The sequence below is a fragment of the Bemisia tabaci genome, chromosome 5 (assembly GCF_918797505.1).
Source record: "Bemisia tabaci chromosome 5, PGI_BMITA_v3".
Lineage (NCBI taxonomy): Eukaryota > Metazoa > Arthropoda > Insecta > Hemiptera > Aleyrodidae > Bemisia > Bemisia tabaci.
The window spans coordinates 1620794-1647410 of NC_092797.1; the positions used below are offsets into that span (position 1 = coordinate 1620794).

The following is a 26617-nucleotide window of genomic DNA, read 5'->3' on the forward strand; positions in this document are numbered from 1 at the left end:
GATTGCTAAGGTGGAGATCTATCGATCAGAATTATTCGATAGCGATTCAACAATCGTTTTGAATTTTTGTAGCAGTCTAGCAGTCTGCATAATAACTGCAGATGTTTTTTAATACTACCAATTTCAAAAATATCACTCTGTCATTGTCATTATTTTGAGAGGTTAGGTGATTGCGTGATTGACTTGTTTTGATTCTGTACTGTAGTAAAATTGATGTGTGATCCAATTTCCAATTTTCTTCAGGAGTTCTCCTATGATAAGTGCCACGAATCCTGCTCAGCATTCATGCCATTAATTTTTAATCTTTAAAAATTTCCGCCTAGTCTATTTTGACAATGGTCGTTTTCGCTAATGATGTATTTCCAAGGAAAATTCCACTTATCATCACAACCAGCGATGTACTCCTTCCAGGTGTCACGGTGAAAATTCCCATCACAGAATCTCGAAAGTAAGTCCGACTAAGAAAATTTTGAATTTTAATTTAAGTTGAAAGGAGAACACAAACTCTATTTTGATAGGGTTGTCAAAGGATAAGGAATGATAATATGGATAAGGATAATCACCCACACCAAGAGCAAGACCTGAAAATTTGACCTCTTTTCTCCGAGTCTGTGGATGTCTTGACATCACTGAAAGTTTAACTTGTATCCTCTAGCAGAAATTTTGCTGCCATGATAGAATCTGGCAAAGTCATCGGTTGTGACTGTGTTTCAAGTGAAGACAACTATTTATGAATAAAATTAAAAGTATGTTTAACAAAAAAGTGTAGGAATAATGAAAGAACCTTTGGTCCTGCGATTCAGCTTAGCTCATTCGGTAGGATAGTAAAAAGAAGCAATGTCCAATAATAAAAAATTCCAAGGCTTTTCATTTCTTAGATGGGTAACATCGTGTGCTCCCTGATCTCTCTTTCTTCCCCAGATAAGATTAGAGTACCTTTATACATAGGCTGTCCCAAAACAACTGGCACTAAGGCTGTCATTCAGGAACTACAATAGATATCGACATGCGGTTTGCGGGAAGTGATAGCTCATACTCTTAGCTCTTAAACGAGCCCAAGTTAAGCTAGTTTGGTTAAAAACTCAACGAGTTACATCAACTTTCCCGAGACGTGTAAGAAATACCCCTACAGAATTTTTCGGAAGTTTTTCACTCTGTTAACTTTTCCTCCGCAAGCTGTGCGATTGGTTCAGACGTTATGAATGAAGTTTTCACTTGTCTGGATGCAAGTTTCCACTTGTCAGCAAGTGTTTCCATCACAGCGGAGAAGTTTTTTTCTGTTTGCAAAGTCAGTTTAGTGGAATTGTCCGGCCTGATAACGCGTTTTTTTGTGTTTCCTCATGAGTTCACCCGCGGAGTTGAAGCAAGAGCAACAATACGCAATTCGATATTGCGTTCGTCGTGGATTATCTGCTTCTGAAGCCACTGTCATTTCATTCACAGTTTCAGAAGCAGATAATTCACGACGAACGCAATATCGAATTGCGTATCGTTGCTCTTGCTTCAACTCCGCGGTTGAACTCATGAGGAAACACAAAAAAACGCGTTATCAGGCCGGACAATTTCACTAAACTGACTTTGCAAACAGAAAAAAACTTCTCCGCTGTGATGGAAACACTTGCTGACAAGTGGAAACTTGCATTCAGACAAGTGAAAACTTCATTCACAACGTCTGAACCAATTTCACAGCTTGCGGAGGCTAAGTTAAGGAGTGAAAAATTACCGAAAAATTCCGTAGGGGTATTTCTTACACGTCTCGGGAAAATTGATGTAACTCGTTGAGTTTTTAACCAAATTAAATCAACTTAAACTTGTTTAAGAGCTAAGAGTATGAGCTATCACCTCCCGCAAACCGCATGTCGATATCTATTGTAGTTCCCGAATGACAGCCTTAGTGCCAGTTGTTTTGGGACAGCCTATGTAGACAGAGTATGGCCAATCGTATCTTTTAACTACAGGAAAACTGTTCCGCTTTTTGATTGGTCAACGAGTATTTAGGCTTCATGATGCTCTTAGGGCCGTATATAAACAAACAAGATGGCGAATCACCGTAACATCGATAAGAAGCTAAATTTGACAAAAATTTCAATTATACAGCAGTAACAATTTAAACTAGCATATCTACGAATAACACACGATAAAAACAAAAAGACAGGCTGGGCCTCGTAATTTGGTCCGCGGTGGTAGTGGCGAGCCCGAATCCGGGTGCCCCGAGAAAACACCGGAGTACTTTCCGACCATGAGCCCTGGAAAGAACGGCCGTAAACGGGGTCTAAGGCTCAACTTTGATTGGTCCATACGCTGTTTTGTCCTTTCTCTCTCTCGCACTCATTGCTCAGATGCGGCACGTCAAAGGAGCACACTCGGCTTTGAGAAGCCGCCGTTTTATCGTCTATCTCTCTCCCACTCATTGATCAGATGCGGCAACCCGCGGCTCGTCAAAGGGACACACACACAGTCGCACAAGACAGGCTAGGCCTCGTAATTTGGTCCGCGGTGGTAGTGGCGAGCCCGAATCCGGGTGCCCCGAAAAAACACCGGAGTGCTTTCCGACCATGAGCCCTGGAAAGAACGGCCGTAAACGGGGACTAAGGCTCAACTTGGATGGGTCCATACGCTGTTTTTTCCTTTCTCTCGCTATCATTGCTCAGATGTGGCGCGTCAAAGGAGCACACTCGGCTTTGACAAGCCGCCGTTTTGTCTTCTATCTCTCTCCCACTCATTGATCAGATGCGGCAACCCGCGGCTCGTCAAAGGGACACACACACACTCGCAAAAATACAGGCTGGGCCTCGTAATTTGGTCCGCGGTGGTAGTGGCGAGCCCGAATCCGGGTGCCCCGAAAAAACACCGGAGTGCTTTCCGACCATGAGCCCTGGAAAGAACGGCCGTAAACGGGGACTAAGGCTCAACTTGGATTGGTCCATACGCTGTTTTGTCCTTTCTCTCTCTCGCACTCATTGCTCAGATGCGGCACGTCAAAGGAGCACACTCGGCTTTGACAAGCCGCCGTTTTATCGTCTATCTCTCTCCCACTCATTGATCAGATGCGGCAACCCGCGGCTCGTCAAAGGGACACACACACACTCGCAAAATACAGGCTGGGCCTCGTAATTTGGTCCGCGGTGGTAGTGGCGAGCCCGAATCCGGGTGCCCCGAAAAAACACCGGAGTGCTTTCCGACCATGAGCCCTGGAAAGAACGGCCGTAAACGGGGACTAAGGCTCAACTTGGATTGGTCCATACGCTGTTTTGTCCTTTCTCTCTCTCGCACTCATTGCTCAGATGCGGCACGTCAAAGGAGCACACTCGGCTTTGACAAGCCGCCGTTTTATCGTCTATCTCTCTCCCACTCATTGATCAGATGCGGCAACCCGCGGCTCGTCAAAGGGACACACACACACTCGCAAAAATACAGGCTGGGCCTCGTAATTTGGTCCGCGGTGGTAGTGGCGAGCCCGAATCCGGGTGCCCCGAAAAAACACCGGAGTGCTTTCCGACCATGAGCCCTGGAAAGAACGGCCGTAAACGGGGACTAAGGCTCAACTTGGATTGGTCCATACGCTGTTTTGTCCTTTCTCTCTCTCGCACTCATTGCTCAGATGCGGCACGTCAAAGGAGCACACTCGGCTTTGACAAGCCGCCGTTTTATCGTCTATCTCTCTCCCACTCATTGATCAGATGCGGCAACCCGCGGCTCGTCAAAGGGACACACACACACTCGCAAAAATACAGGCTGGGCCTCGTAATTTGGTCCGCGGTGGTAGTGGCGAGCCCGAATCCGGGTGCCCCGAAAAAACACCGGAGTGCTTTCCGACCATGAGCCCTGGAAAGAACGGCCGTAAACGGGGACTAAGGCTCAACTTGGATTGGTCCATACGCTGTTTTGTCCTTTCTCTCTCTCGCACTCATTGCTCAGATGCGGCACGTCAAAGGAGCACACTCGGCTTTGACAAGCCGCCGTTTTATCGTCTATCTCTCTCCCACTCATTGATCAGATGCGGCAACCCGCGGCTCGTCAAAGGGACACACACACACTCGCAAAAATACAGGCTGGGCCTCGTAATTTGGTCCGCGGTGGTAGTGGCGAGCCCGAATCCGGGTGCCCCGAAAAAACACCGGAGTGCTTTCCGACCATGAGCCCTGGAAAGAACGGCCGTAAACGGGGACTAAGGCTCAACTTGGATTGGTCCATACGCTGTTTTGTCCTTTCTCTCTCTCGCACTCATTGCTCAGATGCGGCACGTCAAAGGAGCACACTCGGCTTTGACAAGCCGCCGTTTTATCGTCTATCTCTCTCCCACTCATTGATCAGATGCGGCAACCCGCGGCTCGTCAAAGGGACACACACACACTCGCAAAAATACAGGCTGGGCCTCGTAATTTGGTCCGCGGTGGTAGTGGCGAGCCCGAATCCGGGTGCCCCGAAAAAACACCGGATTGCTTTCCGACCATGAGCCCTGGAAAGAACGGCCGTAAACGGGGACTAAGGCTCAACTTGGATGGGTCCATACGCTGTTTTTTCCTTTCTCTCGCTATCATTGCTCAGATGTGGCGCGTCAAAGGAGCACACTCGGCTTTGACAAGCCGCCGTTTTGTCTTCTATCTCTCTCCCACTCATTGATCAGATGCGGCAACCCGCGGCTCGTCAAAGGGACACACACACACTCGCACAAGACAGGCTGGGCCTCGTAATTTGGTCCGCGGTGGTAGTGGCGAGCCCGAATCCGGGTGCCCCGAAAAAACACCGGAGTACTTTCCGACCATGAGCCCTGGAAAGAACGGCCGTAAACGGGGACTAAGGCTCAACTTGGATTGGTCCATACGCTGTTTTGTCCTTTCTCTCTCTCGCACTCATTGCTCAGATGCGGCAAGTCAAAGGAGCACACTCGGCTTTGACAAGCCGCCGTTTTATCGTCTATCTCTCTCCCACTCATTGATCAGATGCGGCAACCCGCGGCTCGTCAAAGGGACACACACACATACTCGCAAACACGAAAACATTGTTAAATCGCCTTTCACCTTTATCACAGGAGGATGTAAGATGTGCATAACCTCAATCTTGCTTGCTGATAACAGCCATCTTGTTTGTTTATTTACGGCCCTAAGACCATCGTGTCAGCCTATTCGCTCGCGACCAATGAAAAACCGGAACAGAAATGGCCATACTCTGTCTATAAAGGTACTCTAGATAAGATAAAGTAAGTATGTACCTAGATAAGAAAAAGTCTGAAAAACAAATTCAGTAAAAACAAAATGAAAAATATCACACAAAATAAAAAAAAGCTTATAAAATTTGTAGAGGACAACTTAAGAAAAAGTAAGAAAGAAAAGAGGACTCCCTCACTAGGGCTGGGTACAGAACCACTGAAGGATCCAGTTCTCTATCCCATAGGACAGCATGTTGTAGAGAGCTTGATTACAGACCAGTTCTCTGTTGGTATTTTATTACATATGGCTATATAATGTTGTAGAAAGTGACATACGCAGTAGGTACGATTGTAGCATTTGCCGATGTGTAAGAAAAATCACAGCACTTTTAAAGAATTGCTGTTGAGTAGTTTTCCGTTTAAAAAATGAAGTATGACAGGAAGTCTGCGACGTCGCAAACCGAGTTATGTGATTGCCGACTTACACCGTCGATACGTAGCACTTTCATACGACCCAGCAAGCTTTTTCTTATGAAGCAATAAAAGTTGCTTATGCAAATTCTTCATTTTCAACATTCTCTTTTCATTTAATTAGGAATTCTTATCTGCAGATCCCAAACCATGCAGTAAATGTGTGCTATTTTTTCCGACAAACTATCAAGTAAGAGTGGAAACAAAGGAAGAAACATCAATAGCTTGAGGAACCTATCGCCAGGGGCAAATTCTTTTACTAATCATTTTAAGTATCGGGCGGCCGGAATTTTTCCTTCTGCGGGAATTGGCCTGCCTATCTGCCCCTGTTCAATTGCTATTCAAGGTTATTCAGTCCTGCTGAAAGTAATTTATTTTTTTTTCCTCTTTCCTTCTATTTTTCAGTGTCAACATGGTCAGGAGTCAACTTTTGGGGTCAAATTCATCTCCTAATCCTATCATTGGAATTGTTCCAAAACAAGCAGAAGATTCGTCTGAAGTAAGTTTATTATTATTCTTTTTTCTTTTATTCTCTTCTTCATTCCTAGAACTTCAAATAATCCAAATATTTCATTAAATTGCAAAAGCTACTGCATCTAGGAGTAGGTATAAAAGGCAATGAGTTGTAGAAGATAAGTACTGCACCGCGATATATATACAATATATATATCCATATAGCCTGAGGTAAAATATGGATCACATGAGACCCTATCTATTTAAACCCTCTTCTGTCAAAATAAACTGGAGTTACAAAATTCTAGGATGAGACCAAGTTCAGCAGTAGGGTGGAACTGATTTTGGTCCTTAATGATACCCTTCTTTAAGAGTGCGAACATTTTTCAAAGCAGACACAGAAATCTATCCTTCTCCTTGATGTATTTTATTTTATCTCCGCTGGTTTTCAGGCTGTGACAATAGACAAAGATACTGTTGGTGTGATTGGGCAAGTGTTCCATATTTCAAGGACTTCCTGGCCGAAGCCTACATTTATGGTTTTGGTCTCTGGTTTGTGCCGATTCCGAGTTGACAAATTGATCATGGAAGAGCCGTACCTCGTTGCTATTGCCACTCAGCTTGATGGCTTTGGAGATGAATCAGGTAGGTTGAGGGACTAAATTCCGCTCCTCTGTATCAAAATTTTTCATTACTTACATGGCGAAAATTTTCCCTTTCTTTCATTAATTTTAAGGAGGTACTACGAAATATTATAATAGTGATAACCTAATCACGTATCTTGATTTGTAACGTTGCAGACTTCCAGCCTTACTTAATTTTTTAGATGGAAAACTACTCAACGTCAATTCTTGAAAATTTCCGGGACTTTTCTTCTCTGTGCAAAGGAAACTCTTTGAAAATTTCAAGGAGTGATATTGAATTGTTCTGTTTCAAAAAACAAAACAAAAATGGAAGTAAAGATCTTCTAACTCCGCGAATGAGTTATGTGGTTCTGGTAGTTTCACAGTTGATTATTATTATTTTATCAAGTGGCATGGTTTTTTTTTTTACTTTCTTCCTTTTTTATGGAAGCAAAATTACAAGAAAGTTAGAAATAAGTGAATGCCAGGGTAGATCCAATAATTAGAAAATCACTTGAAAATAAGTTTTTTAGGGTATTATGATTTTGAATTTTTACTCTGAATGCCTCAAAGAGGAAAGGAATCAAAAAAGGACATGAATTGGAATCTTGAACATAATATTCCACCTTTACTTAAAATAATTTGTTGTTTCCTGTACGAAGGAAGGTACCTCCATTCCAAACTTGCAAAATTGTCTCAAATACCTAATTCAATTTTTTACGAGAATGTACTTGAGCAATTTTTGTCCGAAATTTTCCTGATTTTGGCATTGATCATGAGACAAATCAGTGAAATTTTCAATGAAAACCATCCAAGTCTCTCCAGGTAAAAATGCAATTTGCAAGGAGAAAAATTGGTAACATTTAAATGTAGTACTAACATTATTTTGTCCAGGAGACGACGAATTGTGATTGTCTACAGGACAAGGACCTCAGCTCACAAAAATCTAAAATTGACTTATTGATATTGTAGCATGGTGGGGTGTTTCTTTGACACTTCAAAAAACTAAAGCTCAGAAATGTCAAGCTACATCTCAGTCAATGCGTTTGATCAATATTAGTAACTTTTCCAGGCATCGAAAAGTTGTTTGGTAAAGCACTGCTTTACTTACAGGAAACTTTCTTGAGGATACTTTGGCAAGCGCAAAGAAATTAGGCCTGTACGCTCCTCAATGGAGTTTCTCTGAAGTAAAGTAGTGCTTTACCAAAAAAATGTTCAATTGCTGAAAAAAGTTACAAATATTTGTCAAACAGTACTTACAGTCACAAGGTTACCTTACTCTTGGTTTGCCTTAGTTAATGCAGTTTAAAGTTCACAGTTCAAGATGCATATTTTTTAGAAGAAGCTGTGTAAAATTACAATCTATCTATACATCTAATTTAATGAAAAACACTCATACTGTTTTGGGTTTTTTTTTTTTTTTTTTGTATCCTCCCTTAATGGAAGGCGAAGAAATCAGCAAAACGGACCCGACTGCTCAAGAGTTCCGCGATGTGGCTGCCAAACTGTTTGCCAAATTGACCACCTCTTATTCTCATATCACAGATAAAATGAGTGTAAGTCTTATTTCATAATCCAAAGCTTCACAAAGGTTTGTGTCCAACGCGTCTTAGAGACAGTGAAGCAGTCGATCAGCCTCACTGAGATGCCAAAAGTTTTGAATTAAGATATGGCCTGCCTGACTGGGGAACGGCTGTTAAGGTGGTTTTGGCAACCTTCACATGACTTTTCTACAAAGAGTAGTTTTCTGGACATCAGCATTGCGCTTACTCTACACTTTTTGGATGGAATCATGCTATCATCACCACCTGACCCTGCTCGATCTTATGATCCTCCGGAAATTCTAGGTTCGTTGGAAATGATGGCATCATTCCACCCAACATCCTTGTGGCTGTGAATTAATGTTAGGTTAGTATGCAGTCAGAAATAACACATTTTTAATTCCCTGCCTTCATTAGTCATTTCATAAAAGTTAATTTCTTGAAATGTGTCTTCATGTCATATGCTTTGAAAATATATGCAGCATTTATTTTTCCTGTCAAGAATATAAGTAAGCAAGTAAGTGAGGCCAGGCTGATTAGCGAGGCGCCCTCAAGGGGCCAAGGCAACTGGCCCCGTCAAGAGTATATTTCCTTAATCTTTAAGTGTAATTAAAAACTTTTCAGTACCGTTTAGTTGATAGTTGACCTTTTTTTGACATCCTTCTTTTTACAGCACATTTTAGATCTAATGCCATTGAGCAGACTGGCGGATTTTTGTTGTAGCTACTCTTCAGCCACTTATGCGGAGAAACTTGATGTGCTAAATACTGTTGATGTAGCCGAAAGATTAAAGAAAGTAATTCCTATTATGCAAAGATTTATCCAAGGTTTGTGTCATCAAATTTCTCAGTAGAAATTAGTATTTATATTTGTTCTTTTTTATTAGATATTCCAACTAACCCATGCATTCAATAGAAGAAATGCAAAAAAAATGGTAGATCTTTTAAAAAAAAAAATAAATAAATGAAATAATTAAAAGTTTGTAAACTTGGGGAAAATCAGGCTCACACGCAAAGCTGGCTGCTGAGGAAATCTGCAGTTCCAAAAATTAGTTTCATTTGTATTGAGCAAGGAATGAGCGACTAGACAAGATCTGAACCAGAAAAGGAAGTTGCATGACCGTTTTAAATTCGACAAAAGCTATTAAGTCTTAGAAACTCAGCTGATCAAATTGGATGTTTAATGCAGAATACTTTTTGAAATAAGGAGCTTACAAATTTGCCAATGTCCCATGTAAACAGTGATGCACTGATTAAGTTTTAACTTTAAGGTCCACAATATTCTCATTGTCTTTTTTTGGTGACTTTACAGAACTAGACAAGAGCGGCTTGAATGACAGAAGATTGATGCCTTTCAAAACATCAAATTCCAAACTAACTCGAATGAAGCCCCTAGAGATGGGAACTTTTTCCGAGGAAGGTGATGACCTCAGTGATCTGATAAAAAGAGCAAAGTAAGTAGATACATATGTTGTTTATCAATTTTTGCTTATGTCTATCTAATAAAAGCTGAAGGAGGATTTTCAATAAAATGAGAATTAAATGACGGAAAACTAAGCAGCATAACCTTTGAAAATCGGTAATCTCAGAAAAGATGTATCTTATCAGAAAGCTCTAGGAAAAACTCCTTCTAAAAGAAAGAAAGCAGCCCTTTCTAATTTTTTGTCCAACAAGCATCCCTCTTCATTTTAATACCTGCACTGCTGTTTATCTCACAAGATTGAACACATTTTTAAGATGAAGTCGTTTTAAATATCATACCATGTCCAAAAGTGACCTGCTGTTGGGGGAAAAGTGCAGCAAGTCATTGGCATAGGATGTAATTTTTACAAGCAATTTTTCAAGTCAAACTACAAAAATCAAAAAGATTTTTCAGGGCTATGCGAGCCTGATTTTTTGGATCAGAGCCGAATTCAAATATCTTTTCACTGTTTTGAGCTGAGTTTGTGCTTTTTCGAGCTTGGAAAATGACCCTCAAGCCAAGTCAAGCTCGATTTGAGTTCGAATAATTTTGAGTTTTAACAAGTGATTTTACAATAATAAATGATGGCAAAGCTAGAAATAATAGTGGAATAATTAAAATAATTTAAGAGTTGAACTCTTTTGGCATTTCCGGCTCAGAAAAGCTCAAAATATTCGAAAAAACTCATATTATTGGCATTGGAGTCAAGTTTGTGTATTTTCTCAAATGTAACCTAACTTTCAAGTCGAGTCAAGTACTAGATACTCGGCTCGACCCGACTCGAAATTCGAGTTCTCGCACAGCCCCAGATTTTTCCCCCCACCTTCCTGTATTGGTTCATAAGTTAATTGTTTGAAATTTCAAAATTTTAGTTTTTGTGTGATAAGGAAATCTGTAAAACTGAGTACTTAATCTCTTATCTGTTCAGTGCTTCAGGTAAATCTGTTTTCATATTCCTCCGTCTCCCATTGGTCAGTTTCTTTTTCCAGGGATCTTAGTGTGCCAGCGCATGTCTCCAAAGTTCTGAATCGAGAGTTGCAACGATTGAAGAGAATGGGTTCCTTCCACCCTGAGCATAGTATCATTCGAACCTATGTTGAGCTTCTGATGGACTTGCCGTGGAATGTCTCTGCAATTGAGACATTGGATATACACAAAGCACGAAAGGTTATATTCTAACACTCTCATTTCAAAGCTTGTAAAATCTACTTTTTGAAGAATTAGCATTGCTATAAGGACTTTTTTTCATCCTCCTGGTTTTTTTTCTTTCTCTCTTTTAATTACATACCCAATCGGTATTCTGAAATTCACTGACTTTAGTTTTTTTTTTGACTCCAATAGACCGAGAGCTCATGACGATTCGTTCAACCGGAATAATATAAATTTGCCACCCACCTCATTCGAAGCGGATTTTGGTGTGTAAAAAGAAATGGGCGGTCTGGCAGGTCAAACCGGTTGCATTAAGAAAGTTTTAGGCCCCTAAAAAGCCCAAAAATTGCTCGGATTTTGACCGGAAACATATACACTTGATATTGGGCTCATTTAACGCGGAAAACCTTCCTGATTAAGGATCAGTCGGTCTGGCAGCCGAAATCGGTTGCTTAAGGGCCGCCAGACCGGTTCAAAGTTGGAAAAAAAGTGCTCAAATTTCAACCGGAAACATATACATTTGATATTGGGCTCATTTAACGCGGAAAACCTTCCTGATTAAGGATCAGTCGGTCTGGCAGCCGAAATCGGTTGCTTAAGGGCCGCCAGACCGGTTCAAAGTTGGAAAAAAAGTGCTCAAATTTCAACCGGAAACATATACACTTGATATTGGGCTCATTTAACGCGGAAAACCTTCCTGATTAAGAATCAGTCGGTCTGGCAGCCGAAATCGGTTGCTTAAGGGCCGCCAGACCGGTTCAAAGTTGGAAAAAAAGTGCTCAAATTTCAACCGGAAACATATACATTTGATATTGGGCTCATTTAACGCGGAAAACCTTCCTGATTAAGGATCAGTCGGTCTGGCAGCCGAAATCGGTTGCTTAAGGGCCGCCAGACCGAACTTTCTCTGGAAATTCTTGATTAATTATATATAAATAAGGTGGCCTAGACCTACTATTCCAGGCCTTTTTTCAAGGAAAACTGGTTTTGATGTTTTGAGAAGTGGTCAGTGGAATAGGGAATGGACCAAAAAGAATCCAAATTTCATAAATTCAGGGCCCCCACGACTCTTTGGGGGGTATTTTTGGGGGGCCCCCCTTGTAACTAAAAATTGCGTTGAAAAACGTGGTCATTTAAGTTCAATAAGAATGGAGTCCACGCAAAAGTTCAATAAGTATGGAGTAAAAGAATATTCCGTCTCTCAATTTTCAATCAAATTAAAGACCCTCCAAAGAGAGAGGGAGGGGGGGGGGGCTGCGGCTGGTGTTACCGTGCTTGAGCTCCCCGCGATGAACACCAGTTTTCTTTCAAATGAACTAACATCCCTGGAAAAGCTGCCATTCTGAGCTATCGTAGAGTAACTTTTCATGAAAAACACGATACTTTAGGTTTAAAAGGCCTAAGAGGACTCCCCAAGGCCATGCGGGGAACCACTGCGCAAGCCCCGTTTGTCCTCTCCATGTCAAAAGCCTAACCTTAACTGTTCAAGAGAGACACGCATGTTGAGGTTTAAGATTCTCAAAGGGTTTCCCTCAGTAGGATGTGTCTTTTTCGCAAAAGTTTCAAATAGTCCCGCTCCACCGGGTTTTTCTGGTGATGCCTGGCATCAGGATCGCCTACTAAAAATTAGAACTTGATTGGACAATTTTTGGACCTACCGGTACACTTAAAACGCAATTTCTGCACTAAAAACAGCATTAATCATTGTTAGTTTATCGGTCGTTGTAGACTTTTCAGCTTGTTCTGTTTATTTTTTCTATTTACGTGAAACCGCAGCAAAAGTCTCTAGCATACGGGCTGGTATCATTGGTATTTACGCGTTAAACGTGTCTCATAAGATGAGAGAGGAAGATCCTGTCAGGGGAGGATATTGTGTCAAATCTTTCCGTAAACTCATCTGTTTTGATAAAAAGAATTAACTTAAAGAGATAAAGATTATGATAATATCATGCTCCTGCTCTGTTCTATATTATGTAAAACAAGTTTCACACTAAGGACAACTCTTGTGGTATTAAGTGCGGAAATCGCATTTTAGGTGTGCCTCAGCCCACCGCGTGAGAGGGCAATTGCTATTCCGAGACCAAATCAGTTTCAATATTTTTAAGCTACGCAAAAATTAGTGACACGTGTAAGACCATGCTGTTTCTTCAGACTTTCAATTCGCCAATAGGGAGGGCAAACTTCGAAAAAATGGATGTCTGCTGTTAAAATCCGATTTTGAGGTCATTTCATCCCGCCGCTCGAGAGGTATAGGTAATCATTTAAGACCAGATACGAGTATCTTAAAATATTTTACTTTGCACCGGAGTTAAATGATGAAAAATAATGGGTGTCGATAGTATCTACAGCTTCCACGTAAACACTTGTCCAATCGGCAAAGACCGTAAGAATGCGGGCTCCTCAAATTAAAGCGCGAGAACTTTCCCCCGTTTGCGGCATCATGTGACCTTGCTGTGAGGGAATCCAATTTTTTTACAGTCTTTCACATTAAATAAAACCGATCCAGGGGATGCTGCTTAAGAAATTCCAATATTCACCCTGCTGTCGTTAGATAAGAGCCATACCCTACTGCAGGGACGTCATTTCAGGCTGGTCATACAGACCAATAGGTCGACTTAATAGTATCATGAGAGGCACATAAACCCACGATTAAATACAACCCATATTTGTTTTCGATTCTTCGCTTTATTGTAAACTTAGGAAAATATAAAAAGATACTTTGTAGTCGCTCCGATTAAGAAGAGGAGATTGGAGAAGAGAGAAAAAATCGCAAGAACTCCCCATTTTCGGCAATTTTCACCGCCATACCGGTACAGAACCAGCTGAGAAAAAAAGTTCAGTCGTGTGAACGGTGTTCACACTGAACGTGTTAACCGCTCGCTTGGTTCTGGGAACCGCATCCTCAGTTCATGCAACCGAGTTTTTTCGTTAGTTCTGTTCGGTGTGGGTGCTCGGTTGCATGAACGGAGGATACGGTTCTCAGGACCGGGAGGGCTACAGCACCGAACAATACGGCCGATATTGAACTCCGTACGTTTGGTTCATATGACCGACGTTTTTCACTCAGCTAGTTTTGGTTTTTTGGTTTATTAATTTGTTTATCTATTTTTTTTTTAAATCTTTGGACCTATGGGTCCAAATTTGCATTTAAAGTGTATCGGTAGGTCCAAAAATTGTCCAATCAAGTTCCAATTTTTAGTAGGCGATCCTGATGCCAGGCATCACCAGGAAAACCCGGTGGAGCGGGACTATTTGAAACTTTTGCGAAAAAGACACATCCTACTGAGGGAAACCCTTTGAGAATCTTAAACCTCAACATGCGTGTTTCTCTTGAACAGTTAAGGTTAGGCTTTTGACATGGAGAGGACAAACGGGGCTTGCGCAGTGGTTCCCCGCATGGCCTTGGGGAGTCCTCTTAGGCCTTTTAAACCTAAAGTATCGTGTTTTTCATGAAAAGTTACTCTACGATAGCTCAGAATGGCAGCTTTTCCAGGGATGTTAGTTCATTTGAAAGAAAACTGGTGTTCATCGCGGGGAGCTCAAGCACGGTAACACCAGCCGCAGCCCCCCCCCCCCTCCCTCTCTCTTTGGAGGGTCTTTAATTTGATTGAAAATTGAGAGACGGAATATTCTTTTACTCCATACTTATTGAACTTTTGCGTGGACTCCATTCTTATTGAACTTAAATGACCACGTTTTTCAACGCAATTTTTAGTTACAAGGGGGGCCCCCTAAAAATACCCCCCAAAGAGTCGTGGGGGCCCTGAATTTATGAAATTTGGATTCTTTTTGGTCCATTCCCTATTCCACTGACCACTTCTCAAAACATCAAAACCAGTTTTCCTTGAAAAAAGGCCTGGAATAGTAGGTCTAGGCCACCTTATTTATATATAATTAATCAAGAATTTCCAGAGAAAGTTCGGTCTGGCGGCCCTTAAGCAACCGATTTCGGCTGCCAGACCGACTGATCCTTAATCAGGAAGGTTTTCCGCGTTAAATGAGCCCAATATCAAGTGTATATGTTTCCGGTCAAAATCCGAGCAATTTTTGGGCTTTTTAGGGGCCTAAAACTTTCTTAATGCAACCGGTTTGACCTGCCAGACCGCCCATTTCTTTTTACACACCAAAATCCGCTTCGAATGAGGTGGGTGGCAAATTTATATTATTCCGGTTGAACGAATCGTCATGAGCTCTCGGTCTACAAGCACACAGGCAGAAAGAGAAGGGGGAGGCGTCAAGGAAAAGTGCAGGATATTCTGTGAAAACTTCAAGCTATGATGTCGGTTCGGTCTCCTTTTAAAAAATAAAATAGTAGTGGAGATTTCGAAACATCGCAACCAAGATATGCATTTTAGCAGCTTCACCATTGAGTAGCAGAGTTAGAAGGATCTTTCCGGAAATGCCCTCTAAAAATTCACCTTTGAGTGAAATAGGAAAATTCCTGGTACATCAATTGACCCATCCCATTGAATTTTTTCCGAAAGGGGATACCTCAACGAAACTTTGATCATGAAGATTACTGCTTGTCTTGAAACAGATCATCTACACCATAGACTCCTTTCCTGCAAACCTTTACTTTCCTCTATAAAAATGAGTGGCTTCATCTCCGAGGAACTTAATTTTATTTTTATTCCATTCAATTTTTTCAGCAATGTATCCGCTGAATGTCCTATTTATGTTTTCTATGAACGTACCTTACTTATGTGTATACCATGCATGTGTTCTCTGAATGGATATTTACCTTTTACAGGATTTGGATGATGACCACTTTGCAATGACATCAGTCAAACGACGAATATTGGAGTTTCTTGCTGTGCGACAGCTGAACAAAAGCAAAAAAGGACCGATTCTATGTCTCGTGGGACCACCTGGTGTCGGAAAAACAAGTATCGCCAAATCAATAGCTAAAACAACAGGGAGACCATTTCACTGGTAAGAGAAACTAAAAAAATTCTATAGAGAATAAAACTGTCATCGCAGAACAAAAGATTGCATTGCTTCAGTTTTACCCAGTTATCGTTATGATGTATGTAACTATAACTATGAATCATTTTGATCGATGCATCAAGCTTGATTTAAACAAAATATCATGTGATAAGTGCCTACCTTATCATTTGCATTCCATACATTTATGACAGGAAATCACACGGGCTTATCTCAAATCCCTAATAGCTACCCTTGTTCAAAAAAACTTTATTAGCCATTGAGATGCTACTTGTAGGAGTTTTTAGTCAATACTCGTCATTTGATTTGTCTACAATTTATGTATCATTTTACATTTTTTGTAATTTTTTTTTTTGCAGCATATCTTTGGGCGGGACTTATAACCAATCAGACATCAGAGGTCATCGAAAAACATATCTTGGTGCAATGCCAGGTCGAATCATTCAAGCTTTAAAAACAACAGGAGTGAACAATCCTGTGCTATTACTGGATGAAGTAGATAAAGTGGTAAGGCCCTTTTTCCCTTCTCGTCGACAGACAGTTAATTCTTAATATCACAGATTTTGAGTACACAATTTTGGCTTGCAATTTTGAATGAGCGCTGTAATTAAGGCAACAGAATTTATTCAAAGAATGTAAATCTCCTTTGCTGCTTCTTTTTAGCAAATTTTAATTTCCATTTCAAATGGCCTCCCAATTTATTGAGATTTTCCACTAGTGATGATGTCAAATAAGTGCAAATCTGCAATGTGTATGAAATATTTCTATCCATGTATGTAAATAGTATAGATGCTTATATGTTTACCAAGTATGTAAACGTATTTATAAATGGTACATCTTGTGGCACAGTGTCTTTTGTTGAAGTTGAAATTTCTTTCTCATATCTGTAATTATTGAAGAAACTGTTTGATAGTCGGAATTTATACCTTTCGTAAAATGCATGGATCTTTAAGATTTTAAAGTTTCATGAAACCAGGGTTTATCCGATTGTCATGTGTTTTAATTTCGAAAGTTTCACAGTAAAATGTTTGTTATAGATTCTATGCTTTTTCTCAAACTGTTCCATTTGAATTATTCACTTAACAGAACCAAAGACGAAACAGAGTAAATGAAGGATTTGAAACAACTCCACCAAATTTTAGATTTTCTCTGCTTAAAGATTTGTAGTGGTTACTTGATTTCTAAGTTCGTTGAAAAAAAAGTGATTCGTTCAATCATTTGCACCAAAACCATTTCCAGAAACGAGACCCATAGATAAAGTTTCTGCTTTTATTCTAATATTCCTGTTACTTTTTTTCATGATCAGGGATCTGGTGCACATGGAAGTGTGGCGGCCGCTTTATTGGAGGTGTTGGATTCTGCACAAAACTCACATTTTACAGACCATTACGTAAACCTGCATTTTGATCTCTCGCAAGTAATGTTTCTCGCCACTGCAAATAACGCTAATGTGATACCTGCGCCTTTACTTGATCGGATGGAAATAATTAAACTCAATGGATACACAGAAGTGAGTCTTTATTTTTCTCTTAATTTAATCATTTTTGCCTCTGTTTCTACTTAATGGCCTGTCATCACCATTCTCCTAGTCAGGACGAAGGTTATCAAGAGAACAATTTCAAACTTGTCCTTCACGTTAAAGGTTCTATTTTTTCTACAGAAAGCAGATCTCATTGATTTCTAAGTTACTTTGTATTGATTTTTTATGGCTTGTCTTAACAGCAATATGAGTGTTCTATAACAGTATCAAGCAAGAGCTCTGAGTCATTTGAACATTCTATTTATCAACGTTTTAATGATCTCAATGACTCCCTAATCACTCTTTTTAGCCGTGGGAACGTATTTCCACTTTGAAATTAGTAAATTTTAAGTGGAAAGCCAAAGTAAAAGCAAACAATATCATCTTCAATCTCTTTAGATGGAGAGTGTAAGTAATCGTATTGCTGAGTTCCATTCTGGGGAAATATCACTAAATGAACTCGCTTATCGGTAAATAATTATTGTAACTAATTTTTCAGGAAGAAAAGCTGCAAATTGCTCAGAAGCATCTCTTACCAAAGCAATTGAGGGAGCATGGATTAGAAAATAGTGGCCTACAAGTACCTGAAAGTTGTATAATTGAAATAAGTAAGTTTATGAAGTGTAATGATACAAGTAGAAATTTTTGTGTCCGTTTAAAATGTCTGTGACAGAATGTGGTATGAATGTGTGTGTGCGCCTCTTAGTTGTGATTGTTTAATCACATATTTTGTAGTTGAGAAAGTTCTGGAACGTACTATTTTGCAAAACAAAAATTTACCGGAACTCCTGTTAGAACTCCTCTAAAGTTGGCAGACTTGTAACAAAACTTGTTAAATGTATTACTCTTTCTTTTTTATAAAACTGAAAAAAATATCTCAAACTAAATTACTAATTCACCATTAATAGTAAGTGGGGATGCTTTAACATATTTACTGCTTATTAATGTGTTTTTATAATCTACTTTATGAGGTGTAACAACTTTATCTTTATCTTATCAAGCATAACATCACTAGATACTTAGTCGAACAATATGAAAGAAAGAAAATCAAATAAAAAGAATTTTGGGTAAAAGAAATCCAGTTAAAAAAGTTATTAGAGTTCATTCCAAAGAAGTTGAAGCATTTTTATCCTTCGACAGAAGATTGATTGACGTTAGTTTAGCATTGATAGTAAATGCAAGAATCAAGATGGCAGATCAGTTAACGTTGTAATTTCTCATTATTTTTAGGCAGTGAATGGTAATAAATCCGCTCTTTCATCAGTAAACACAGATCAAATTTTCTCATAAAATCTTATTCTATTTTTTGCAGTTAGAAATTATACTCAAGAAGCTGGTGTTCGGAGTCTTGAACGACATCTTGGAGCTTTATGTCGGCATCGAGTCGTAAAATTAGTTGAAAATCAAAGTGATAATTCTGCTCAAAATACTCTAGCACCAGTTACTCTGGATGAAACTTGTTTGATAGATATTCTTGGGGTGAGTACTTCTCAAGGGTTACTCATGTTGATTCAAAATTTTAAAATGAAAAGGCCATACTCACATGGCAACAATTCATTTTTAACATATCAATGGCTAAAATTGAAAACTGAAAGTCTTATCTTCGTTAATTTAGACATTGCTCGCTGGAAGGGTACTCAACAAAACTCCTTGTTTTGAGTTTTTAATTATACATTAATAAGCGGCACATTTGGATGTATTTATGCTGAATGACACTATGAGTAATTGGAAAGATGGGAGGTGCTCGTTAGTGGGCGGGCCATAAGAATGAATGGGAATTTAGAAGCACCAGTGGTGTCAGCGGCAACCAGGGAGGCTGGACACAAGGGGAAGATCGGTGGCCGGACTCTTCAACTCATGAGCCCTGTCCACAATGCTCTTGTCACATACCCATGGCTCACAAGTTAGCGCTCAGTTCCTTTTGTTTTAATGTCAAATCCTGCTTTTCCATTTTCTCAAAAGGAACTATATCCACTTTTACATTGTCTCTTATGGAGCTTGCACAAGCACACCCTATCTTTCCACTTGCATGTAGTTCCATTTAGCATGAATACGTCCATTTATTCCACCTCTTCTGATAAACCAATTAGAATTTCCAATGATAAAAAGTTTTGAACATTCTCTTGGAAGATTTCATTCATCCTTTTTTACAGCCTCCTCCATTTGGCGACTTTGAGTTATGGCGTCGTGCTGGAATTCCTGGTGTGGCCTTAGGTTTAAGTTGGACTGAATATGGAGGAAGGGTTTTGATTATTGAGACAACACGCCTCAACCGCTCATCTCAAGGATCTCTGGTTTTAACAGGTCATTTAGGCGATGTCATGAAAGAGTCTGCATCATTAGCGGTTGACTGGTTACGAAGTGTTGCCAAACAGGTAAGACTCAATTTTGGTATCCAATCTCGGTACTCGATCTCAAGTATAAATGGATGATTATGAAGGTCTTAAATAGTCAGGGATTTTCCCCCAGTCCAGTTGCTACCAGTGTATGTTCCTGAACGGTACGGAATAAAAAAGACGAGCTTAAACAAGACTGGTGGAAATTACATATTGTTCCAAGCACTCGCCGATACTTTTATTTAATTGCTGTTAATTTATGTATTTTTATGGTTTCAAAGACACGATTTCAAATGTTGTCTCAAGTTAATGTCATCTACTCAATCCAAGCTTCTCCTGCCATTAATTGACTTATCAAATGATCAAGCTGTAGTAGCTAAGCTTGTCTGTATTATCAAAAAAATCTCTGCAAGTAAGAAACTTTCATTGATGATTATAAAGTTTTATTCCGTTCGGAGATTTGGGCCGGGAAATCTTTTCAAACGTTCGATTCAGGTTCAAGTCCAGATTTGGTTTGAATCTGAAATTCTACGTTTACACTGCTCCACTCAATGTTGTGTTCATTTTTCATTTATTGCCCTCTCATCAACTTAATAGGCAATGTTGCTGGCCCATGGGCTGGATTTCAAAGTTTTCTCACTGTGATGTTACTTTATTTTAACCTTGATAATTAATGTAAAAAATGTGAATAATTAAATGAGACAATTTCAGAATGCCATTGTAGGCCTGAAATAGTGTTATCAGTAGTTTATAGGTTTTACAACATTGTCGGATCATTTATGCAATGCTTGCCTTTGGCTTATACACGGAACTTAGCATCACAGAAACTCTTTAGAAAAAACGTATGAGGGTTAACAAGTTGATTACTTTCAATTACTGAAACTGTTTGCTTACTCTAAAAACGCATCTTTAGTCGTATTTTGTTTGCCACAACAATTGTTTCCTGTTACCGATTTTGTGTTATTTGCGTCACTTTTTCACAACCAATGAGAGCAAAGCAGCTAGAAGTGAGGTTAGAAATCTTGTTAACAAATTTACACAACAGTCGTAACAAAGCTCTGAGGACGTTCCGATTGTTTCGAAACAATGTCGCAAAACGTTGCCAAACTGTGCAAAATAATGAAACGAATAAAAATAGGCCACGCCCCTTAACATAAATAACATTCGAACAAAATACGACTGTTACGAGATGTTCCGAGTTGTTTCGTCGAACAAAATACGACTTTTTTTTCTGTAGATTTTTAAGTCTTTGCATAATTTTCAGTCATTATTTTACAATTATTTTTAGTATGGTTTGAACTCGTCTGATCCTTTGAGTGATGCTGATCTTCACATCCATTTTCCTGCCGGAGCAATCAGCAAAGATGGACCCTCAGCCGGAATTGCAATTGCAACAGCATTGTACTCTCTTTTCACGAATCGACCAATTGCCAATGGGGTTGTGATGACAGGAGAAATAACTCTTTCTGGCGCTGTCTTACCAGTATGTTCTCTCATTACCGTTTATTAATTTTTTTCCATTCAACACACACTTTTAATTATGAATGCAAAGCAGTATTTTGATCCTTTGATTTTCAAAGGATTCCATCAGAAGAAAGAAAGCTTTTTTAATTTTTTAAAGTCAAGTTTTATTTCATAATTTCAGTGTTCTGAGATCTTGGGAGTTCTTTTTCCTGTTCACAAACACGCTTATCTATCAACATGGGTCAGGATTAACCAATGCAGCTTAAACTTGGCACAGGGCATTTTCTTTGATCAAATGGATCAAAACTATCGGGCAAATTGAAACGATTCCGACCCCTTTCATAGCGTACATATTTCTAACCATCCAATAGTTTCATGTGAAAAATTAGGCTAGTTTCTTATGTCGAAGGCATTATTTTAGTTATTGACTCTGTTAAAAATTGAACTATGTACTCAGCTCTTAAACATTTCTGCCATTCCCATAATTTCGAACATGTCTTTCAATTATACCTCTTAAAATTAACTCTAAAATTGTATCTCTTGTTGTAGGTTGGCGGTGTGAAGGAAAAAGTCCTTGCTGCACACAGAGCATGTTTGAAGAAAGTAATTCTCCCCCAAAAAAATTATTCTGATCTAGCAGACATTCCTGAGTCAACCAAGGTGAGATTCTATCTTTGTCTGGAAAACCGCCTGTATTAATAGAATGTTTGCGAGTATTCCACCTAATAATTGTGTAAATCTCAAAATTATCCATAGATTTTCAATTCTATGATGTATTTTTGTTTAAAATGAAAGTTTGTACACAACTGCTGAAAATGTTTTCCCTCTGAGGTTTTGTATGCTTGTAGACAGATATTTCTGAAATGCAACATGATGATTAAAAAATATCTAGGGCTGTGCGAATATTTGCTGCATCTGACTCGCGCACTATTCGTAAATTGCGAATTTTTGCACCGTCACGAATAGTGAATTTTCAAACCAACATTTTGAAATATTCGCGCTGTCTGTTATAACAAATTTTCAAATATTCGTGCCTTAAAAAAAAACGAATTTCCTAGTGGCAATCGTGAAACGTTGCAAGGACCTGCGCAAGGCTTCCATCCAAGACAAAGCAAAAGGTGGATATCGGATCTCCTTCGATCTTTACTGACTTTGCAGAGTTTATGAACAGCGATTGCGATTGGCCCGCGTATCTTGGTTGCTCTGAGAGTACCACACATTGAAAGTTAAATAACCAAGACGGAAAGAGGGAAAAGTTCATAAACACATTTTCATTAACACCGGAAAAAAATAGAATACTATAAATGTGCCTGGTGATCCTTAGATACTAGCTTGACTGCCCGCGCAGCTACCCTCAAAACCTGGAAATGCATACATAACTGCAGGAACAGTCAAGCCAGCACCCAGGGATCTTCAAACACATTCTTAACAGCGTAGGCTACTATCATAGCATTTCATTGTTTTCTGTGCAAATGTATGAGCAAATGAAAAATTCTTAAAAAAATTAATCATGCTTTTTTGTCGACCTTTGTGATATTTGCGAATTTTCGCACGTAGAAAACTCATTTTAAATTATTCATTTTACTATTTGTAGTTGTGAATAATTGACTTTAGTTATTCGCTATTTGCACAGCCCTAAAAATATCCAAAAATTAAAGAGCCTTTCTTCCAAAAAATAAGGTAAGAGATACAAGGAGACACCCTCCACTTTTCAGTAGGCAGCCTCGAATTTCATGCAACGTGGGAGGATCAATGGTCCTTTAAAAAGCATCAAGTACATAACTCTCCAATTTTACCAACCCTCAGCAAAGCTTTGAAATGTTTTTTTAAAAAATCCAGTTGTCTTAAATTGAATATTTTTTGTTATCTCCACTATCCAGAACTTACCTGCCATATTTTCAATCCTTTCTCTGAGTCCATTCGCTTTTTGGCGGTTTTGAAATGAACTTTTTTCTCATTCCAAATTTTTTTGTATTCCTGTTTGCTATGTTCACTTCTTTCTCAATAATTTCTCTTTGATTTGCTGAATTTTTTACTTCTTTTTTTCAGAATGATCTTGAATTCTCTTTGGTGACTGAAATGAGCGAGGTGCTACAAGCAGCATTCGATGGAATGACAGAGTCGGATAGTAGTGTGATGTTGAATAACATGAAGTCCAATGATTCCCCTCTGCTTTGTAAGTTATAATCAGACTTAATCTAATTCGACTAATGGTTGTGATATGGCAACTTGCCTTCGACTGCAATGATCAAATTTGTCAAGGAATGAGCCAGAGAAGTTCATGTAATCTAAACATTTTTGGTTTATGCGCATGCATTCTGTTTTTTTGCCAGAGGAGCAGGACTTTTTCGGCCCACTCTAGACATATTCCTTGAGTATATTTTTCATAATTTACGGCAACTTCACAGAAAGTTCATATGCTTTAAATAGTTGAAAAATAAAACATAAGAGAAAATTAGGTAACGTGAAATGTAGTTAGGTTGACTTTGGTTAAACCTGTCCAATTCACCTGCAGAGTTGACCGATTTTTTCGATTCTTTGATCGAAATAAAGGCAAAAAAATTGGGTGCTCTCTGAGGACTCAGCATCAAAAGAATGAATCTTAAGCGTATGAAATGCATCACAGCATCCCAGGTATAAACCCAAAACACTCTCTGTATCTGTAATGAATACATTGGCCATGATAGTCTTCTTCAAATTTGTCGGGTGCAGATTTTTAAATGTTATCGACTGTTGAATAATCTTGATCAAAAATCTCCCAAATCGATGTCTGATTGTTTTTACCTGATGCCATATCTTTATCTTATGTATCATCTAATTAATGAATTTACTCGGTGAAGAGCTAGTGTTCAGTCAGCTCAAAATAGGCCTCTTGTTGAGCTTATCATACGCTAATCCAAAGAATGGAGGGGTCATATTTTATGTCCTAGCTTTCCCAGGAGCAACTGTCTGAATTGCATGACTGATGAGAATCTATTATCAGAGTAATTGCATTAATCGTTGAAGCAGTTTTTCGAGGCTGTACTTTGTCGGAAGGTAGGGATCTAAATAGATGGTGCAAGAAAATAAAGAATGCATTGAGATGGTAAAATGAGTGTCTGTCTTAGCTGCCAATTCCGTTGATATGCAATGCAAAACCTTTTTACTTTGACGCAAGTTTCTATTTGAAGCTCAACTTCTTGAAGCAATCCTGAAGTTGTGCTCCAAGTGGCCGCTCATAAAGCGTAACGTTAAAAATCAGATTTTTTTACTCGCCCCTCCCCCCTCTCTGATGCCGTCGTAACACAGGTTTGCACCCTCCTAACAACACTATATAACTCTCTATCCAATCCTACCCCCTCAGATTGGCATCTGGTGATGAATTGTGGATTAAAATTGGCACCTCGTGTCAATTTTTCATCTAAAGTTTGGAAAATTGGCGCAATTGCCCCAAAGCAGATTCAGGTTACATATTTCATCAATGGCAGTTGAGTGTATATTAATTTTCCCCAAACTCTAGTAAAATTCAGCAGTATAACTGGACTACATTTTGCAATTTGGAACTGTAAAGTCCCGCCCAGTTCTAAAACAACGTATGTGCCATTAGTTTCCCTATGCACATATGTGTTTTTTCAGCTGAGCCAGGTCCAAATTGCAAAATGCTAGTCCATTTGAAGAATTATTACCCTGAATTTGATTCTCTGATAGATAATGTTTTTGAAAACATGTGTTCAAATAAGACTTCAAGACTGGCTTGAATGAAGAAAAACAAACAACAATAATAGGCAAATGGTTTGTTTGGTGGTTTAATTTCCACTGGAGACATGTGCAATCCATCCTCCATGATTTCACATGGTGTCTTGAATCTTTTCTATTGTTATATGATATCGGTATTTCAGTATCAGTTATAGTATTTTTTTATTTTTGTTTATTTTTGATAAAAGTTACTCCTCTATTTAGTCTTTCAACAATCCTTAATGTTATTGTAGATTGCCATTGAAAGCCAAGTTAGGCCATCAGTCAAAACTATACAAAAGACTAAGCAGCTTACAAGGAAGTTGTAGTAATTCCATAGTTAGGTTGAAATTATTTTGTTGTTTGGCGCTCCTCTTACTTTCAGAAGAAAGTAAAAAACGATGAAAATATGACTGTTAATAGGACAACGGATGTAAACGTGGAAATAGGGATTTTAGTTTCCATAGAAAGAACTTTCTTACCTATCTACACATTTTACAAAATTAAGTTCTAGCAGTTTGGTTGATTTTTGTCCCAATACTTACTGTCCTGCTGAAGAAAAATTCCGTTTAAGCATTTGAATGCTGCCAAATTTCTTCTCAGAATGTATTTATTATGAAGAAAGTCATGAATATGCAGACATTTCAGATAAAATTACGAGCAAAATTCTCTGAAAAATGGGAAGAAAAATATCTATAATTTCTCCTAAAAATTAGCGATTTTTTTTCAAAGAAATTTGGCAACATCTAAAGGCTCATTTGGCGTTCTTCCTTAGCACTGCAGAATAGTTGCCGTCAAGTTGAACTGCATTTTGCAAGTAGGAACTACACTTTTTGGCACATCTGTAAAAACACATATGTCTTGAAGGAAACCAATGGTTCTGGTTGAGCCAGAAATAGTATTTCCTAATTGCAAAATGTAGTCCAGTTGCATTTTAGTATAATAATTTACAGCTTCAAACATGGTAGGTAGATAAAAATCCAATAACTTCTCTTATATCAACATTCTATGAACTGCCAACTTCAAACAGTCATTAATTCATGTTGGTTTGATACCACTGGCTGTATTTTGTGCCAAAATTTTCAACTGACCCTCCTCTAGGCAAAAGTGCCAGTTTTCTAATTTTAAATAGTTTACAATAGAAGGTCATAATTAAAGGAGTGAGGATAACTGGTTAAGGAAAGTACAAGGGTTTTTCTTACATGGTTAGGTGGAGTAGGGTCAGAACTTGTCACAAGGCGCTACGTGACTACTACTAGCTATGAGCCCAGCTTTGTCTTTCAATGCGCTCCCAATGTGTTTGTAAATGTATTTGTGTAAATTTTGTTAGTTCTTTGTTATTAAAGAGAAATAAATTTTGTTTTCAAAGTATTCAACAAACAAACTTTATTTCTTAAACTTATGTATCACAGTCAAATGCCAACATTTCCCCCCTCTTTTTTATTGACTTTTTTTTCCAATCGGTTAAACAAAGATGGTGAACTTCCATGCATCATGTCGGATCAAAACATGTTTATCCCTCAGGAGGCTGCTCCTCCGGCTGTTCTCTGAGCTGTTTCTCTTCCTCTTGAAGCTCGTGTATGTCAGACTTATTCATGAAGTAATAGCTCGGCTGTCGTCCTTTCTGAAAAATGGAAATGGAAATGAGCTTAAATTCCAGTATTCTTTCACTGACAATGTGTGTCTTCAATTCGAATCAGTAGCAAAGCGTGAATGATCGATCATCGATATTTTCCCATTAGATGCTATGATAAAGAATTGATTATTAAGGTTTTTGTTGCAAACACCCTTTT

At 39.0% G+C, this 26617-nt stretch overlaps 2 protein-coding genes across 6 annotated transcripts in view; one reads left to right on the forward strand and one right to left on the reverse strand.

The window, feature by feature from the left end:
* The first annotated feature begins 177 nt into the window (after positions 1 to 177).
* LOC109035603 (lon protease homolog 2, peroxisomal) lies at positions 178 to 26208 on the forward strand. 2 transcript variants are annotated; one of them, XM_019049303.2, is made up of 16 exons: positions 178 to 448; positions 6026 to 6119; positions 6526 to 6718; positions 8143 to 8252; positions 8911 to 9064; positions 9549 to 9690; positions 10688 to 10865; positions 15598 to 15779; positions 16151 to 16298; positions 17098 to 17301; positions 17810 to 17918; positions 18623 to 18789; positions 19464 to 19685; positions 20935 to 21129; positions 21660 to 21770; positions 23160 to 26208. In XM_019049303.2, the coding sequence occupies exons 1-16, from the start codon at positions 336 to 338 to the stop codon at positions 23295 to 23297; spliced, it is 2460 nt and encodes an 819-aa protein (XP_018904848.1). In that variant the 5' UTR covers positions 178 to 335; the 3' UTR covers positions 23298 to 26208. The 2 variants fall into 2 exon arrangements, with proteins under 2 accessions (XP_018904848.1, XP_018904849.1); XM_019049304.2 differs by having other exon boundaries at positions 8149 to 8252.
* The window catches only part of LOC109035602 (uncharacterized), a 55212-nt gene continuing 54788 nt past the window's right edge, over positions 26194 to 26617 (reverse strand). For all 4 annotated transcript variants that reach the window (XM_072301075.1, XM_019049302.2, XM_072301076.1 and 1 more), the window contains one exon: positions 26194 to 26448. In XM_072301075.1, the coding sequence (XP_072157176.1) occupies positions 26338 to 26448 (111 nt within the window). In that variant the 3' untranslated portion in view covers positions 26194 to 26337. The remainder of the gene's footprint in view (positions 26449 to 26617) is intronic.